The 17,649-nt window shown below is 46.5% G+C and overlaps 1 protein-coding gene across 1 annotated transcript in view; it reads right to left on the reverse strand.

Moving 5' to 3' along the window:
• Positions 1-17,649, reverse strand: part of macf1b (microtubule actin crosslinking factor 1b) — a 383,409-nt gene that overhangs the window by 182,779 nt on the left and 182,981 nt on the right. Inside the window, exon 24 of the mRNA XM_078534257.1 lies at positions 4,191-4,360. Coding sequence (XP_078390383.1) covers positions 4,191-4,360 — 170 coding nt within the window. The remainder of the gene's footprint in view (positions 1-4,190; positions 4,361-17,649) is intronic.

A 17,649-nucleotide genomic window follows, 5' to 3' on the forward strand; every position in this document is an offset into this window, starting at 1 on the left:
TCAGTACTAAGGGAGTGCTGCACTGTCAGAGGGTCAGTACTGAGGGAGTGCTGCACTGTCAGAGGGTCAATGCTGAGGGAGCGCCACACTGTCAGAGGGTCAGTACTGAGGGAGTGCCGTACTGTCAGAGGGTCAGTACTGAGGGAGTGCTGTACTGTCAAAGGGTCAGGACTGAGGGAGTGCAGCACTGTCGGAGGGTCAGTACTGAAGGAGTGCTGCACTGTCGGAGGGTCACTACTGAGGGAGTGCTGCACTGTCGGAGGGTCAGTACTGAGGGAGTGCTGCACAGTCAGAGGTGCAGTCTTTGGATGAAGCAGTAAATGGACGGTCTATTCTGCCCACCTGAGTCTTTCTAAAATTTTTTCATGGGATGTGAAGATGTGGGAGTCGCTGGCTGGGCCAGCATTTATTTCCCATCTCTAATTACCCTTGAGAAGGTGGTGGTGAGCTGCCTTCTTGAACCGCTGCAGTCCATGTGGTGTGGGTACACCCACAGTGCTGTTAGGGAGGGAATTCCAGGATTTTGATCCAGCGACAGTGAAGGGACGGCGATATATTTCCAAGTCAGGATGGTGAGTGACTTGGAGGAAAACTTCCAGGTGGTGAGCTCAGAAATAGGAGAATAGTGCAGATAAATATGTGGCTTTAGAGCTGGTGCAGGAGGGAGGGTTTTAGATTCCTGGATCACTGGGACCGTTTCTGGAGAAGGTGGGAACTGTACAGGCGAGACAGTCTACATCTGAACCGGAGCGGGACTAACATCCTTGCGGACGGGTTTGTTGTTGGGAGGAGTTTAAATTAATTCAGCAGCGGGAGGGGACACAGAATGTTAGCAGAATAGGGACACATCATAATACAGTAAAACAATCAAGTCAGATGGAGTACAGCTGCATTAAGTTTCAAGGGAGTAAGTTAAGGCTGGATGGCCTCTACTTTAATGCCAGGAGTATTACAGGTAAAACGGATGAGTTAAGGGTGAGGATTGACACGTGGAATTGTGATATAGTAGCCATCACTGAGACATGGTTGAGGGAAGGGCAGGATTGGCAGCTCAACATTCCGGGATATAGAATCTTCAGGTGAGACAGGGGAGGGAGTAAAAGAGGAGGAGGGGTTGCATTATTAGTTAAGGAGTCAGTTACTGCAGTAAGGAGAAATGATATCTTGGAGGGGACATTGAATGAAGCTTTGTGGGTAGAGCTTAGGAATAAAAAAGGGGCAGCCACATTGTTTGGTGTTTATTATAGACCCCCAGATAGTCAGCGGGAAATTGAGGAGCAAATATGGGCACAATTTGTGGAGGTGTGTAAAAACAATAACAATAGGGTAATTATATTAGGTGATTTCAACTTTCCCAACATTAATTGGGATAGAAATAGTGTTAAGGGCTTGGATGGAGTGGATTTCTTGAAATGTATACAGGAGAACTTTTTAGGTCAATATGTAGAGGGTCCAACAAGGGACGGTGCAGTGCTGGACCTAATTCTGGGGAATGAAGCCGGACAGGTGGCTGAGGTGGTGGTGGGCGAGCATTTTAGCGATAGCGACTACAACATGGTATAGTTTAAATTTGTTATGGACAAAGAAATAGACAAGTTACAAAAAAATGTTTTGGATTGGGGGAAGAGTGGATTTTAGTAAAATAAGGCAGGATTTGGCCAAGGTAGACAGAGAACAGCTTCTTGTGGGGAAATCTACAGAGGAACAGTGGGGGGTGTTCATAAAGGAAATGGGGAGGGTACAGACTCAACATGTTCACTCTAGGGTGATAGGAAGGAGTAACAAGCCCAGAGAACCATGGATGACCAGAGATATTCAGGTTACGATGAGAAGGAAAAGAGAGGCTTTTAGCAGGTACAAGGGGAGCAAATCAGCAGAGGCATTTTTTTTCACCCCTTTCCTATTTTTACTTAGTTCTGTTGAAGGGTCATGAGGACGCGAAACGTCAACTGTGCTCTCCTCCGCCGATGCTGCCAGACCTGCTGAGTTTTTCCAGGTATTTCTGTTTCTGTTTTGGTTCAGCAGAGGCATTAGTGGAGTACAGAAAGTGCAGGGTGGAGCTGAAGAAAGCAATTAGGAGAGCAAAGAGGGGATATGAGAAAGCTCTGGCTGGTAAAAGTAGGGAAAATCCCAAGATATTCTATAAGTATATCAATGGGAAGAGGATAACTGGGGAAAGATTAGGGCCCATAAGGGACCAAGGGGGCAATCTATGGGTGGAGCCAGAGGACATTGGTAGAGTATTGAATGAATATTTCACATCCGTCTTCACCCAAGAGAATGAGGATGAAGGTATTGAACTCGGGGAGAGAAACTGCGAGGTTCTTGAGCAAATTGATATAGGGAGTGACAAGGTATTGGAGGTGTTGGCAGGCTTAAAAGTGGACAAATCTCCAGGTCTGGATGATTTGTGTCCCAGACTGCTGAGGGAGGCAAGGGAGGAGATCGCAGGGGCTCTGACCCAAATTTTTAATTCCTCTCTGGCCACGGGGGAGGTGCCAGAGGACTGGAGAACAGCTAATGTGGTTCCGCTATTTAAGAAGGGTTGTAGAGATAAGTCAGGGAACTACAGGCCAGTGAGTCTCATGTCAGAGGTAGGGAAACTATTGGAGAAATTTCTGAAGGAGAGAATTTATCTCCACTTGGAGAGGCAAGGTTTGATCAGGGATAGTCAGCATGGCTTTGTCAGAGGGAGGTCATGCCTAACCAATTTGATTGAATTTTTTGAGGAGGTGACCAGGTGTGTAGATGAGGGTAATGCAGTTGATGTAGTTTATATGGATTTCAGCAAAGCCTTTGACAAGGTCCCACATGGGAGACTTATAAAGAAGGCAAATACACATGGGATACAGGATAATTTGATAAGGTGGATTCAAAATTGGCTTAGTTGTAGGAGACAGAGGGTGATGACAGAAGGATGCTTTAGTGACTGGAAGCCCGTGTCCAGTGGCGTACCACAGGGATCTGTGCTCGGTCCCCTATTATTCATCATTTACATAAACGACATAGATGACTATGTGGGGGGTAGGATTAGTAAGTTTGCAGATGACACAAAGATTGGCCGGGTGGTTAATTGTGAGGTTGAGTGTCTTGGGCTACAGGAAGATATAGACAGGATGGTCAAATGGGCAGATAAATGGCAGATGGAATTTAACCCTGAAAAGTGTGAGGTGATACACTGTGGAAGGAGTAATTTGACAAGGAAGTATTCAATGAACGGCATGACACGAGGAAGTTCTGAGGAACAAAGAGACCTTGGTGTTTGTGTCCATAGATCTCGGAAGGCGGAGGGGCATGTTAGTGGGGTGGTGAAAAAGGCATATGGGACACTTGCCTTTATCAGTCGAGGTATAGATTACAAAAGTAGGGAGGTCATGTTGGAGTTGTATAGAACCTTGGTGAGGCCACAGCTGGAGTACTGTGTGCAGTTCTGGTCGCCACATTATAGGAAGGATGTGATTGCACTGGAGAGGGTGCAGAGGAGATTCACCAGAATGTTGCCTGGGATGAAACATTTAAGTTATGAAGAGAGGTTGGATAGACTTGGGTTGTTTTCGTTGGAGCAGAGAAGACTGAGGGTCGACCTGATCGAGGTGTACAAGATTATGAGGAGCATGGACAGGGTGGATAGGGAGCAGCTGTTCCCCTTAGTTGAAGAGTCAGTCACGAAGGGACACAAGTTCAAGGTGAGGGGCAGCAGGTTTAGGAAGATGTGAGGAAAATCGTTTTTACCCAGAGGGTGGTGACGGTCTGGAATGCGTTGCCTGGGAGGGTGGTGGAGGCGGGTTGCCTCACATCCTGTAAAAAGTACCTGAATGAGCACTTGGCACATCATAACATTCAAGGCTATGGGCCAAGTGCTGGTAAATGGGATTAGGTAGGTAGGTCAGGTGTTTCTCACGTGTTGGTGCAGACTCGATGGGCTGAAGGGCCTCTTCTGCACTGTGATTCTGTGAGAAGGTCATTGACCCTAAGACATTAACTGTTTCTCTGTGCACAGATGCTTCCTGACAGGCTGAGTATATCCAGCATTTTCTGTTTTTATTGCTCTCCAATTGCGTTGTCTTGCCACCAGGAAGGATTTCATATATTCCTCGGTCTCATTGTTCCTGCACACCTCATTAAAATTATAACATTAATTTCAACTGCCTCCCCTCATTCTTCAGAGTAAAATGCTTCATGGTCTTTACCTCTCCACACATTTCCCACACAGGGAATCCCAGTGCTCACGCACGTCCGCCACCAGCTGCTGGAGCACTTGCCGATCACCTGTTTGTTCAGTTTTGTCTATCAGCGCACAGCCCTTTCTCAATGTGGCCTCATAGTCGGCCCGCCGGACTTGCAGCTCTTTCTGTAAATCCTAAAATCAAACACAAATATTCCTTCTACTTTCACATTCAAATCAATTCGAGGAGGAACGAGCCGGGCGGGGGAGGGGGAGCGAGCCGGGCGGGGGAGGGGGAGCGAGCCGGGCGGGGGAGGGGGAGGGGGAGCGAGCCTGGCGGGGAAGGGGGAGCGAGCCGGGCGGGGGAGGGGGACGGGGAGCGAGCCGGGCGGGGGAGGGGGAGGGGGAGCGAGCCGGGCGGGGGAGGGGGAACGAGCCGGGCGGGGAAGGGGGAACGAGCCGGGCGGGGGAGGGGGAGCGAGCCGGGCGGGGTAGGGGGAGCGAGCCGGGCGGGGGAGGGGGAGTGAGCCGGGCGGGGGAGGGGTAGTGAGCCGGGCGGGGGAGGGGGAGCGAGCCAGGCGGGAGAGGGGGAGCGAGCCGGGCGGGGGAGGGGGAGCGAGCCGGGCGGGGGAGGGGGAGCGAGCCGGGCGGGGGAGGGGGAGGGAGTCACGAAGATATAATAATTCTCAATGTTATTGGAATTTGTTGTAAAATCGGGTCACAGTGGTGCGTTGGTGCGTTTATTGGGTTAAAGGCAGCCGGTCTGAAGGATTTGATATAAAAATGGTAAACATTGAGGAAGTTTAGGAAAAAGGACGTGTGCATTTTGAAATAAACCAGGCTAGATTGTTTTGAAAGGAGGGGTGAAATGTGTCCCCTAACCAGGTGAAGTTTAGAAACAGTGGCTGGGATTTTTTGGTTCTGGGCGCTACTGCTTGTGTCTTACGCCGGGCGGGCCTTAATTGACACACCAGCGTTAAATGGTGGCACGGAGCTGATCGTGGATGGCAATTGGCTCCACGTCCGCTCCCGCTGAGCACGCCCACCAGCTGAAAAATTCTGCCCATTGTGAAACAATGGGAATTTGCATTCAAAGGGGAAAATATGTATAAAGGAGTGAAGGCTGTGTGTAAGGGGAGGCAGTCTAAGATTCAACACGTGTACTAAGTATTCAGCATCTATACCTCAAACTGCTGCCTTCAGGGACTGACATTAAGAGATTCACTTTGAATTCAACTGTTCAGGGTATCGTTTACTCTGCTTGGGTATTTTAAAATCTATGTGTCTTACTGTTGCCTTAGTGAAAGTGTAACTGGGAGTCAGGTTAAGTAGGGGGTTTAGATGTTATCATAGTAATAATCTGTAGTTCTATGTATTTATTTAAAATCATTTCTTGCTCCCTAACAGCACTGTGGGTGTACCTACAGCACATGGACTGCAACGGTTCAAGAAGGCAGCTCACAACCACCTTCTCAAGGGTAACTAGGGATGGGTAACAATTACTGGCCCAGCCAACGAAGCCCACATCCCGTGAATGAATAAACAAAGATAAATAAATAAATGTTTAATCTAATTTTGTAAAACCTACCAGACTTGGTGGTCTTATTACTACTGAATTCAGGGCACGCATCTCAATTTATACAAATTGCAAAACAAGCTGTGGCAGTTGTTTCAAGTTTCCCTTTGGGATTTGAACAACTCAGCATTTACCATCAGCTGTGTCATAACAGGGAGCATGTCACACAGTGAGGGGTTTTCCCAGACTTGGACTAAGTCCGGTAGCGGGCAGGTAAGCTGACGTTTTACCCGCCGGCTGTGATGGTGGGTTTTCAGCCCATATCATCCCAAACCCAACTCATTATTTATGCATCCCTGGGAAACATGCCGTTTCCATGGTGAGCAGGCTTTCATTCGCCTGCCCGCCATTGCCCCGCAGTTGCATCAAGCTGGGCGCCATGTTTAAAATCCAGCCGCAAGCGCTTCCAGCTGACCACTGCTGCCTGGGAGACATGGCCAGCAAAGGAATAAAGGCTGCAGCCCCCCCACTTCAACGATGGGTCCCTCGAGCGACTGCTGGATGCTGTGGAGGCCGCCGGGAAGTCCTGTCCGCCCACTCTGGCCACGCGATGGGCAGCAACGTGACCAATCCAGCTTGGGAGGCGATGGCAGCGGTGGTCACTGCCAACACCCTTCAGAAGAGGACAGCCACCCAGTGCCACAAGAGGATGAATGATCTCCTCCGTTCCCCAGAGTAAGTTACTCCTCTCATCACTCTCAACTCACACACTCACAAACCCATCACACACCCACAGGGCCCTCACTCACTGTCAGTGCAAGGGACATCACCATTCACTCTCTCACACTCACCATCATTGTCCTCATCCTGTCCATGGGACCACTCACCACCCACACAGGCCGGGTATACTTATCATCTGGCCCGGCAGGCATCCTGCTTACACTCTCTCCATCTCTATTCGTGAAGAACAAGCTGACACACAAGAGAGAGAGGTCGCAGACTGGTGAAGGAATGCCCGAAATCAAGATCTTCACAGACTTTGAAAACAGAGCCATCCAGCTGGCCGGCGATGACCGGGACCAGTCCTGTGCTGACGGTGAGGTCGGCGCTGCTCAACCAAGTGAGGATCCAGCAGTGCAACATCCATCAGATAACCATGCTGTGAGTGATGTGTCCTCTTTCACAGGCCACTGCCATGCACTAATTATCTCCCCTTGCTTTTGCAGGCACATCTGGGAAAAAGCCGACAGAGTCCATGACCTAGGGCCTCCAATCAAGCCCCGAAGAAACCTCTGAAGAGGAATCTGGAGGCACCCTCCCTGAAGGCCTGTCACAGCCTCACCCACACCCTCCACCAGCGCAGAGACACACACCTCGGTGGGACCTGGCTTTAGAGTAGCCTTGGGATCACAATCTGGTGAGCACATCATATTCTCTAATCCACCATCAAGCAGAGGCAGGGACTTCCCAAGTCCCTGGCACTCGGAGGAGCTGCTGGAGGCCAAAACATTGCTGAGCCTGAGTCAGATGAGGAGCCTCTGGACTCGGTCATGTGACAGTTACTGGAGCTGCAAAGACAAGCTCGGGAACATCAGGAAGGGATGTTCGCTGCACTCCTCAGATTGTAAGGCACGATGGAGGAGTCCGTCTGCCTTCAGGCTGAGGTGATAGCGCCAGTATGCCAACGCACCGAGGTCAACACTGGTAGGATGGTGGCCGCCATGGAGACCTTGGTCCAGAACGTCACTCCTGCACTGCTGCATAGGCTCAACTCCATCACTGACCCCATAGTTGACCACAGTGTGTACGCGAGAGGGGTGCTGGGCAGTTTCTCCTCACTCCAGATTACTCCCAGTGCCACGTGCCAGTGAGTACAGAAATAGGAGGATAAGGCAGATGAATACATGGCTGGAAAGGTGGTGCAGGAGGGAGGGCTTTAGATTCCTGGGTCACTGGGTCTGGCCCTGGGAGAGATGCCACCTGTACAAGCCGGACAGGTGAATTTTCTACAGCAGTATGTGTCCAATCCAACAAGAAAAGACACACTGTTAGACCTGGTTCTTGGAAATGAGGTGGGCCAAGTAGATCAAGTGTCAGTGGGGGAGCATTTAGGAGATAGTGATCATTGTATTGTACATTTTAGGATGATGATAGAAGGATAGAAAGGATGATAGGCAATCCAGGATAAGAATAATTAACATGGCTGAGGTATTAAATGAATACTTTGCATCTGTCTTTACCAAGGAGGTAGATGCTACCCAGGCCATGGTGACAGACAATGAAATTCTGTCACTAGAAGGGTTCAAAATTGATAAGAAGGAAGTGTTGAATAGACTGTCGGTACTTAACGTTGATAAGGCACCGGGACTGGATGAGTTGTATCCAAGGATATTGAAGGAAGTGAGAGTGGAAATTGCAGGGGCACTGACCATAATCTTTCAGTCTTCCCTAGACTCAGGGGTGGTGCCAGAGGACTGGAGAATTGCAAACATTACACCCTTGTTCAAAAAGGCTGTAAGGATAAGCCCAGCAATTACAGACCAGTCAGTTTAACTTCAGTGGTGGGCAAGATTCTAGAAACAATTATTTGGGATAGAATTAGTCATCACATGGAAAAATATGGGTTGATAAGGAAGAGCCGGCCTGGATTTCTAAAGGGGAAATCGTGTTTAACTAACTTGCTGGAATTTTTTGAAGAGGTAACAGAAAAGGTCATGAGGGTAATGCTGTTGATGTGGTGTACATGGACTTTCAAAAGGCATTTGACACAGTGCCACACAACAGACTTGTGAGAAAAGTTATTGCTCATGGAATAAAAGGGACAGTAGCAACGTGTATACAAAATTGGCTGAAAAATAGGAAGCAGAGAGTAATGGTCAATGGTTGTTTTTTTGGGCTGGAGGAAGGTTTGTGGTGGAGTTCCCCAGGGGTCAGTATTGGGACCCTTGCTGTTCCTGATATATATTAATGATCTAGATCTTGGTGTACAGGGGACAATTTCAAAGTTTGCGGATGATATGAAGCTTGGGAGTGTTGTGAACTATGAGGAGGATGGTGTGGAACTTCAAGAGGATATAGACAAGTTGGTGGAGTGGGCAGATAGGTGGCAGATGAAGTTCAATGTGGAGAAGTGTGAGATGATGCATTTTGGTAGGAAGAACATGGACTGACAATATAAAATAAGGGGTGAAATTTTGAAGAGGGTGCAGGAGCAGAAAGACCTGGGTGTATATGTGCATAGATCATTGAAGGTGGCAGGACAGGTGGAGAGAGCAGTTAATAAAGCAGATAGTATCTTGGGCTTGATTAATAGGGGCAGAGAGTACAAGAGCAGGGAGGTTATGCTGAATTTATATAAGACACTGGTTAGATCTCAGCTGAAGTATTGTGTACAGTCCTGGCTCCACACTATAGGAAGGATGTGAACATATTGGACAGAGTGCAGAAGAGGTTTACAAGAATGGTTCCAGGGATGAGAAACTTCAGCTATGAGGGTAGATTGGAGAGGTTGGGTCTGTTCTCCTTGGAGAGAAGGCGGCTGAGAGGAGATTTGATAGAGATGTTGAAAATCATGAGGGGGCTGGACAGAGTAGATAGGGAGAAGCTGGTCCCACTCGTAAAAGGATCAAGAACAAGAGGGCACAGATTTAAAGTGATTTGCAAAAGAAGCAAACGTGATGTGAGAAAAAACTTTTTCACACAGTGAGTGGTTTGGGTCTGGAACGCGCTGCCTGGCAGTGTGGTGGAGGCAGGTTCAATCGAAGCATTTGAGAGGGTATTAGATGATTATTTGAATAGAAACAATGTGCAGGGGTACAGAGAAAAGGCAGGGCAATGGCACTAGGTCATAATGCTCATTTGGAGAGCTGGTGCAGACATGTTGGGCCGAATGGCCTCCTTCTGTGCTGTTAAAATTGTGTGATTCTGCAACTGTGTCACCCAGTCAGGGTGACTGGGGTTACCACCAATATAACACACTGTTTTAGACTGGAGGACGAGGGGAAATAGAGAACTACAGAGCTGTTAGTTTGACATCAGTAGTGGGGAAAATGTCAGAATCTATTATAAAGGATGTGATAACTTTACACTTGGAAAATAATGAAATGATTGGGCAGAGTCAGCATGGATTTCTGAAAGGGAAATCATGTTTGACAAACCTGTTGGAGTATTTTGATCTGAAGCAGAGATAAAGGGGAACCAGAGGATGTGGTGTATTTGGATTTTCAGAAGGCTTTTGATAAGGTCCCACATAGGAGGTTGTTAAACAAAGTTAGAGCACATGGGATTGGGGGGAATATACTGACATGGATTGAGAATTGGTTAACAGACAGAAAACAGAGATTAGGAATAAATGGGTCATTCTCAGGATGTTCCTCGTGCGGTATGGCAAGGATCAGTACTGGGATCCCAGCCGTTCACAACCTACATCACTGGTTAGGATGTGGGGACCAAATGTAATATTTCCAAATTTGCTGATAACACAAAACTAGGTAGGAATGTGAGTTGTGAGGAGGATGTAAGGAGGCTTCAAGGGGATTTGGACAGTCTAAGGGAGTGGGCAAGAACATGGCAGATGGAATATAATGTGAATAAGTGTGAAGTTATTCACTTTGGTAGAAAAAACAAAGGCAGAATATTTCTTAAATGATGAGAGATTGGGAAGTGTTGATATCCAAAGGGACCTGGGTGTCCTTGTTCATGAGTCACTAAAAGCTAGAATGCAGGTGCAGCAAGCAATTAGAAAGGCAAATGGTATGTTGGAAGAGGATTTGAGTAAAGATGTCTTGCTGCCATAGTATAGAGCCTTGGTGAGACCGCACCTGGGGTATTGTGCACAGTTTTGGTCTCATTTTCTAAGCAAGGATGTACTGACCATAGAGGGAGTGCAACAGAGGTTCATGAGACTACTCCCTGGAATGGTGGGATTGCCTCATGAGGAGAGATGGAGGAGACTGGGCCTGGATTCTCCAGAGTTTAGAAGAAGGAGAGTTGATCTCATTGAAACCTACAAAATTCTTACAGGGGGTGACAGGGTGGATATGGATAGGATGTTTCCCCTGGCTGGGGGGGTCTAGAACCAGGGATACAGTCTCAGGATAAGGGGCAGGCCACTTAAGACTGAGATGTGGAGAAATTTCTTCACTCAGTGAATCTATGGAATTCTCTACCTCAGAGGGCTGTGGAAGCTCAATCATTGAGTATGTTAAAAACTGAAATTGATAGATTTCTGGATACTAATGGTATCAAGGAATATGGGAATAGGGTGGGAAAGTGGCATTTGAGGTAGGCGATCAGCCATGATCTAATTGAATGGTGCAGTGGGCTCGATGGTCCGAAGGACATCACTGCAGGAGTTCCTCAGGGTAGTGTCCTCAGCCCAACCATCGCCAGCTGCTTCATCAATGACCTTCCTTCCATCATAAGGTCAGAAGTAGGGATGTTCGCTGATGATTGCACAATGTTCAACACCATTCGCGACTCCTCAGATACTGAAGCAGTCCATGTCCAAATGCAGCAAGACTTGGACAATATCCAGGTTTGGGCTGAGAAGTGGCAAGTAACATTCGTGCCACACATGTGTCAGGCAATGACTATCTCCAACAAGAGAGAATCCAACCATCTCCCCTTGATGTTCAATAGCATTATCATCATTGAATCTCCCACTATCAACATCCTGGGGGTTACCATTGACCAGAAACTGAACTGGACTAGCTATATAAATACTGTGGCTACAAGAGCAGGTCAGAGGCTAGGAATCCTGCGACGAGTAACTCACCTCTTGACTCCCCAAAACCTGTCCACCATCTACAAGGCACAAGTCAGGAGTGTGATGGAATACTCTCCACTTACCTGGATGAGTGCAGCTCCCACAACACTCAAGAAGCTTGACACCGTCCAGGACAAAGCAGCCCCGCTTGATTGGCACCACATCTTAGCTCTGTCTATAACTTGCTGCTTATGCTGTTTGGCACGCAAGTAGTCCTATACAACTGATGAATAACCTCCCTCCTTTTGTAATTAATTCCCCTCACAATAAATGATAACATTCTATTAGCTTTCCTAAATACCTGCTGTACCTGCATAATAAAGAATGAGGGGAGATTTCATAGAAACCTATAAAACTCTAACAGGACTAGGCAGGGTAGATGTAGGAAGGATGTTCCCGGTGGTGGGGGAGTCCAGAACCAGGGGTCACAGTCTGAGGATATGGGGTAGACCATTTAGGACTGAAATGAGGAGAAATTTCTTCACCCAGAGATGGTGAAACTGTGGAATTCGCTACCACAGAAAGTAGTTGAGACCAAAACATTGTATGTTTTCAAGAAGAAGTTAGATATAGCTCTTGGGGCGAAAGGGATCAAAGGATATGGGGAGAAAGCGGGAGCAGGCTATTGAGTTGGATGATCAGCCATGATCATAATGAATGGTGGAGCAGGCACGAAGGGCCGAATGGCCTACTCCTGCTCCTAGTTTCTATGCTTCTATAACCTTTTGCGATTTATGCACTTGGGCACCCAGATCCCTCTGAATCTCAGAGCTCTGCAATCTCTCACCATTTAGATAGTAAGCTTCTTTTTTATTCTTCCTGTCAAGATTAATGATTTCACATTTTCCCACATTATAGTCCATTTGCCAATTGTGATGTAAGGAAGAGGCATACAAATTGGCCAGAAAAAACAACAGACCTGAGGATTGGGAGAGTTTAGAATTCAGCAAAGCAGAACCAAGGGATTGATTAAGAAGGGGAAAATAGAGTACGAGAGTAAGCTTGCAGGGAACATAAAAACTGACTGTAAAAGTTTCTATTGGTATGTGAAGAGAAAAAGATTAGTGAAGACAAATGTAGGTCCCTTACAGTCAGAAACAGGGGATTTATAATGGGGAACAAAGAAATGGCTGACCAACTAAATACATACTTTGGTTCTGTCTTCACAAAGGAGGACACTAATAACATACCATGAGGAACACAGGGTTTAGTGAGAGGGAGGAACTGAAAGAAATCAGTATTAGTAGGGAAATGGTGTTGGAGAAATTGATGGGATTGAAGGCCGATAAATCTCCAGGGCCTGATAATCTACATCCCAGAGTAATTAAGGAAGTGGATTTAGAAATAGTGGATGCATTGGTGGTCATCTTCTGAGATTCTATAGACTCTGGAACAGTTCCTACAGATTGGAGGGTAGCTAATGTAACCCCACTATTTAAAAAGGGAGGTAGAGTGAAAGTAGGGAATTATAGACCAGTCAGCCTGATGTCAGTAGTGGGGAATATTCTAGAGTCCATTATAAAAGATTTAATAGCTGAGCACTTGGAAAACAGTGGCAGAATTGGACAGAGTCAGCATGGATTTATGAAAGGGAAATCATGCTTGACAAATCTACTGGAATTTTTCGAGGATGTAACTAGTAGAGTTGATGAGGGGGAGCCAGTGGGTATGGTTTATTTGGACTTTCAGAAGGCTTTCGACAAAGTCCCACATAAGAGATTAGCATGTAAAATTAAAGCGCATGGGATTGGGGGTAATGTATTGAGATGGATAGAAAACTGGTTGGCAGACAGGAAACAAAGAGTAGGAATAAACGGGTCTTTTTCCGAATGGCAGGCAGTGACGAGTGGAGTACCACAGGGATTGGTGCTGGGACCCCAGTTATTCACAATATATATTAATGATTTAGATGAGGGAACTAAATGTAATATCTCCAAATTTACAGATGATGCAAAGCTGGATGGGAGGGTGAGCTGTGAGGAGGATGCAGAAATGCTTCAGTGTAATTTGGACAAGCTGATTGAGTGGGCAAATGTATGACAGATGCAGTATAATGTGGATAAATGTGAGGTTATCCACTTTGGTAGCAAAAACAGGAAGGCAGATTATTATCTGAATGGCTATAAATAGAGAGAGGGGAATGTGCAACGAGACCTGGGTGTCCTTGTACACCAGTCGCTGAAGGTAAGCATGCAGGTACAGCAGGTGGTAGAGAAGGCAAATGGTATGTTGGCCTTCATAGCCAGAGGATTCGAGTACAGGAGCAGGGATGTCTTGCTGCAATTATACAGAGCCTTGGTGAGACCACACCTGGAATATTGTGTGCAGTTTTGGTCTCCTTATCTGAGGAAGGACGTTCTTGCTATAGAGCGTGTGTAGCGAAGGTTTACCAGAATGATTCCTGGGATGGCGGGACTGACATATGAGGAGAGATTGAGTCGGTTAGGATTATATTCGCTGGAGTTCAGAAGAATGAGGGGGGGTCTCATAGAAACCTATAAAATTCTAACGACTAGACATGGTAGATGCAGGAAGGATGTTCCCGATGGTGGGGGAGTCCAGAACCAGGGGTTACAGTCTGAGGATATGGGGTCGACCATTTAGGACTGAGATGAGGAGAAATTTCTTCACCCAGAGAGTGGTGAGCCTGTGGAATTCGCTACCACAGAAAGTAGTTGAGACCAAAACATTATATGTTTTCAAGAAGGAGTTAGATATAGCTCTTGGGGCAAAAGGGATCAAAGGGTATGGGGAGAAAGCAGGAGCAGGTTATTGAGTTGGATGATCAGCCATGATCATGATGAATGGTGGAGCAGGCTCGAAGGGCCGAATGGCCTACTGCTGCTCCTAGTTTCTATGTTTCTATGAAGAAGTTTCTTCTCATCTCAGTCCTAAATGGCCTACCCCGTATCCTGAGACTGTGACCCCTTGTTCTAGACTCCCCCAGCCAAAGGAAACATCATCCCTGCATCCAGTCTGTCCAGTCCTGTCAGAATTTTATATGTTTCAATGAGATCACCTCTCATTCTTCTAAATTCCAGTGAATATAGGCATAGCCGGCGCAATCTCTCCTCCTATGACAATCCTGCCATCCCAGGAATTACTCTGGTGATCCTTCACTGCACTCTCTCTATGGCAAGTATATCCTTTCTTGCATAAGGAGACCAAAACTGCACACAATACTCCGGGTGTGGTCTCACCAAGGCCCTGTACAGCTGCAGTAAGACATCCTTGCTCCTGTACTCAAGTTCTCTTGCAATGAAGGCCAACATACCATTTCCCTTCTTAACTGCTTGCTGCACCTGCATGCTTGCTTTCAGTGACTGGTGTACAAGGACACCCAGGTCCCTTTGCACATCAACATTTCCCAACCTATCACCATTTAAATAATACTCTGCCATTCTGTTTTTCCTACCAAAGTGTGTAACTTCACACTTATTCACATTATACTGCATCTGTCATGTATTTGCCCACTCACTCAACCTGTCTAAATAGCCTTGAACAAAAACAGAAAATGTTGGAAAAACTCAGCAGGTCTAACGGTACGGACTCAAAATGTTAACTCAGTTTTTCTCTCCACAGATGCTGTTAGACTTTCTGAGTTTTTCCAGCATTTTCTGTTTTCGTTTCAGATTTCTAGCATCCGCAGTATTTTGCTTTTATCTTAGTACTAAATTGCCTTGATGCCTCCTAACATCCGAACACACAAACATATGAATTAGGAGCAGGAGTAGACCACTCGGCCCCTCGAGCCTGCTCCGCCAATCAATAAGATCATGGCTGATCTGATTATAACCTCAACCCCACATTCCTGCCCACCTCCGATAACCTTTCACAGTCTTGTTAATCAAGAATCTATCCAACTCTACCTTAAACATATTATAAGACTCTGCTTCCACTGCCTTTTGAGGAAGAGCATTCCATAGACTCACAACCCTGTGAGAAAATAATTTCTCCTCATCTCTGTCTTAAATGAGCAAACCCTTATTTTTAACAGTGACCCCTTGTTCTAGATTCTTCCATGAGAGGAAACATCCTCCCCACATCCACCCTGTCAAGACCTACCAGGATCTTATATGTTTCAATCAGGTCACCTCTTCCTCTTCTAGACTCCAGTGGATACAGCCTAACCTGTCCAACCTTTCCTCATAAGACAACCTTCCCAATCCATGTATCAGTCCAGTAAACCTTCTCTGAACTTCTTCTAATGCATTTACATTTTTCTTTAAATAAGGAGACCAGCACTGTACACAATACTCCAGATGTGGCCTCACTAGTGATCCGTATAACTGAAGCATAACCTCCCTACTTTTGTATTCAATTCCCCTCACAATAAATGATAACATTCTATTAGCTTCCTTAATTACCTGCTGTACCTGCATATTCACTCTTTGTGATTCATGCACCAGGACACCCAGATCCCTCTGAATCTCAGAGCTCTGCAATCTCTCACCATGTAGATAATAAGCCTCTTTTTTATTCTTCCTGTCAGGATTAATGATTTCACATTTTCCCACATTATAGTCCATTTGCCAATTGTTTGCCCATTCACTTAATCTATGTCACTTTGTAACCTCCTTCTGCCCTCTTCACATTTTATTTTCCTACCTATCTTTGCATCATCAGCAAATTTAGCAAATAGACCTTCAGTCCCTTCAACCAAGTTATTTATATAAGTTGTAAAAAGTTGAGGCACCAGCACTGATCCCTGTAACACACCACTTGTGAGGTCAGTTGCTCTTCCTCCTTGTTTTCACAATAATAAAAAATGTTTATGATCAGTGAGATAGACTTCACTCTGGGTCTGGCTTGCTCAGCAATAACATCAGCTGTGGTCATAGCACTGGACTTGAAAGCAAAAATCGGGAAACTTCATCGAATTTGCTAGGGAGGCAATGGCGTAGTCGTATTGTCGCTAGACTAGTAATCGAGAGGCCCAGAATAAATTCACATCCCCCCATGGCAGATGGTGGAATTCGAATTGAATAAAAATCTGGAATTAAAAGTCTAATAATGACCATGAAACCATTGTCGATTGTTGTGAAAACCCATCTGGTTCACTAATGTCCTTTAGGGAAGGAAATCTGCTGTCCTTACCTTGCCTCATAGATGTTTACAGAACAGAAGGAGGCTATTCGGCCCATTGTGTCCGCGCCAGGCAACAAAGATCTGACGACACTAATCCCATTTTCCAGTGCTAGGACCACAGCAATTCAAGTGAATGTCTAAATTCTTCTTAAATGTTATGAGAGTTTCTGACTCAATCACCCTTCCAGGCAGTGAGTTTCAGACTTCCTGAGAGTCTCCAGAACTTGCCGCGCCCCTAGCCAAGCTGTTCCAGTACAGCTACAACACTGGCATCTACCAGGCTATGTGGAAAATTGCCCATGTATGTCCTGTACACAAAAAGCAGGACAAATCCAACCCAGCCAATTACCGCCCCATCAGTCTACTCTCGATCATCAGTAAAGGAATGGAAGGGGTCACCAATAGTGCTATCAAGCGGCACTTGCTTAGCAATAACCTGCTCACTGATGCCCAATTTGGGTTGTGCCAGGGCCACTCAGCTCCTGACCTCATTACAGCCTTGGTTCAAACATGGACAAAAGAGCTGAACTCCTGAGATGAGGTGAGAGTGACTGCCCTTGACATCAAGGCCACATTTGACTGAGTGTGGCATCAAGTAGCCCTAACAAAACTGGAGCCAATGGAATCAGGGGGAAAACTCGCCACTGGTTGGAGTCATACCTAACACAAAGGAAGATGGTTGTGGTTGTTGGAGGTCAGTCACCTCAGCTCCAGAACATCACTGCAGGAGTTCCTCAGGGTAGTGTCCTAAGCCCAACCATCTTCAGCTGCTTCATCAATGACCTTCCCTCCATCATAAAGTCAGAAGTGGGGATGTTCGCTGATGATTGCACAATGTTCAGCACCATTCACGACACCTCAGATACTGAAGTAGTCCATGTCCAAATGCAGCAAGACCTGGACAATATCCAGGCTTGGGCTGACAAGTGGCAAGTAACATTCATGCCACACAAGTGCCAGGCAATGACCATCTCCAACAAGAGAGAATCCAACCATCGCCGCTTGACATTCAGTGGCATTACCATCACTGAATCCCCCACTATCAAGCTCCTGGGGGTTACCATTGACCAGAAACTGAACTGGACTAGCCATATAAATACTGTGGCTACAAAA

Source organism: Cetorhinus maximus, chromosome 3 (genome assembly GCF_964194155.1).
Source record: "Cetorhinus maximus chromosome 3, sCetMax3.hap1.1, whole genome shotgun sequence".
Classification (NCBI taxonomy): Eukaryota; Metazoa; Chordata; class Chondrichthyes; order Lamniformes; family Cetorhinidae; genus Cetorhinus; species Cetorhinus maximus.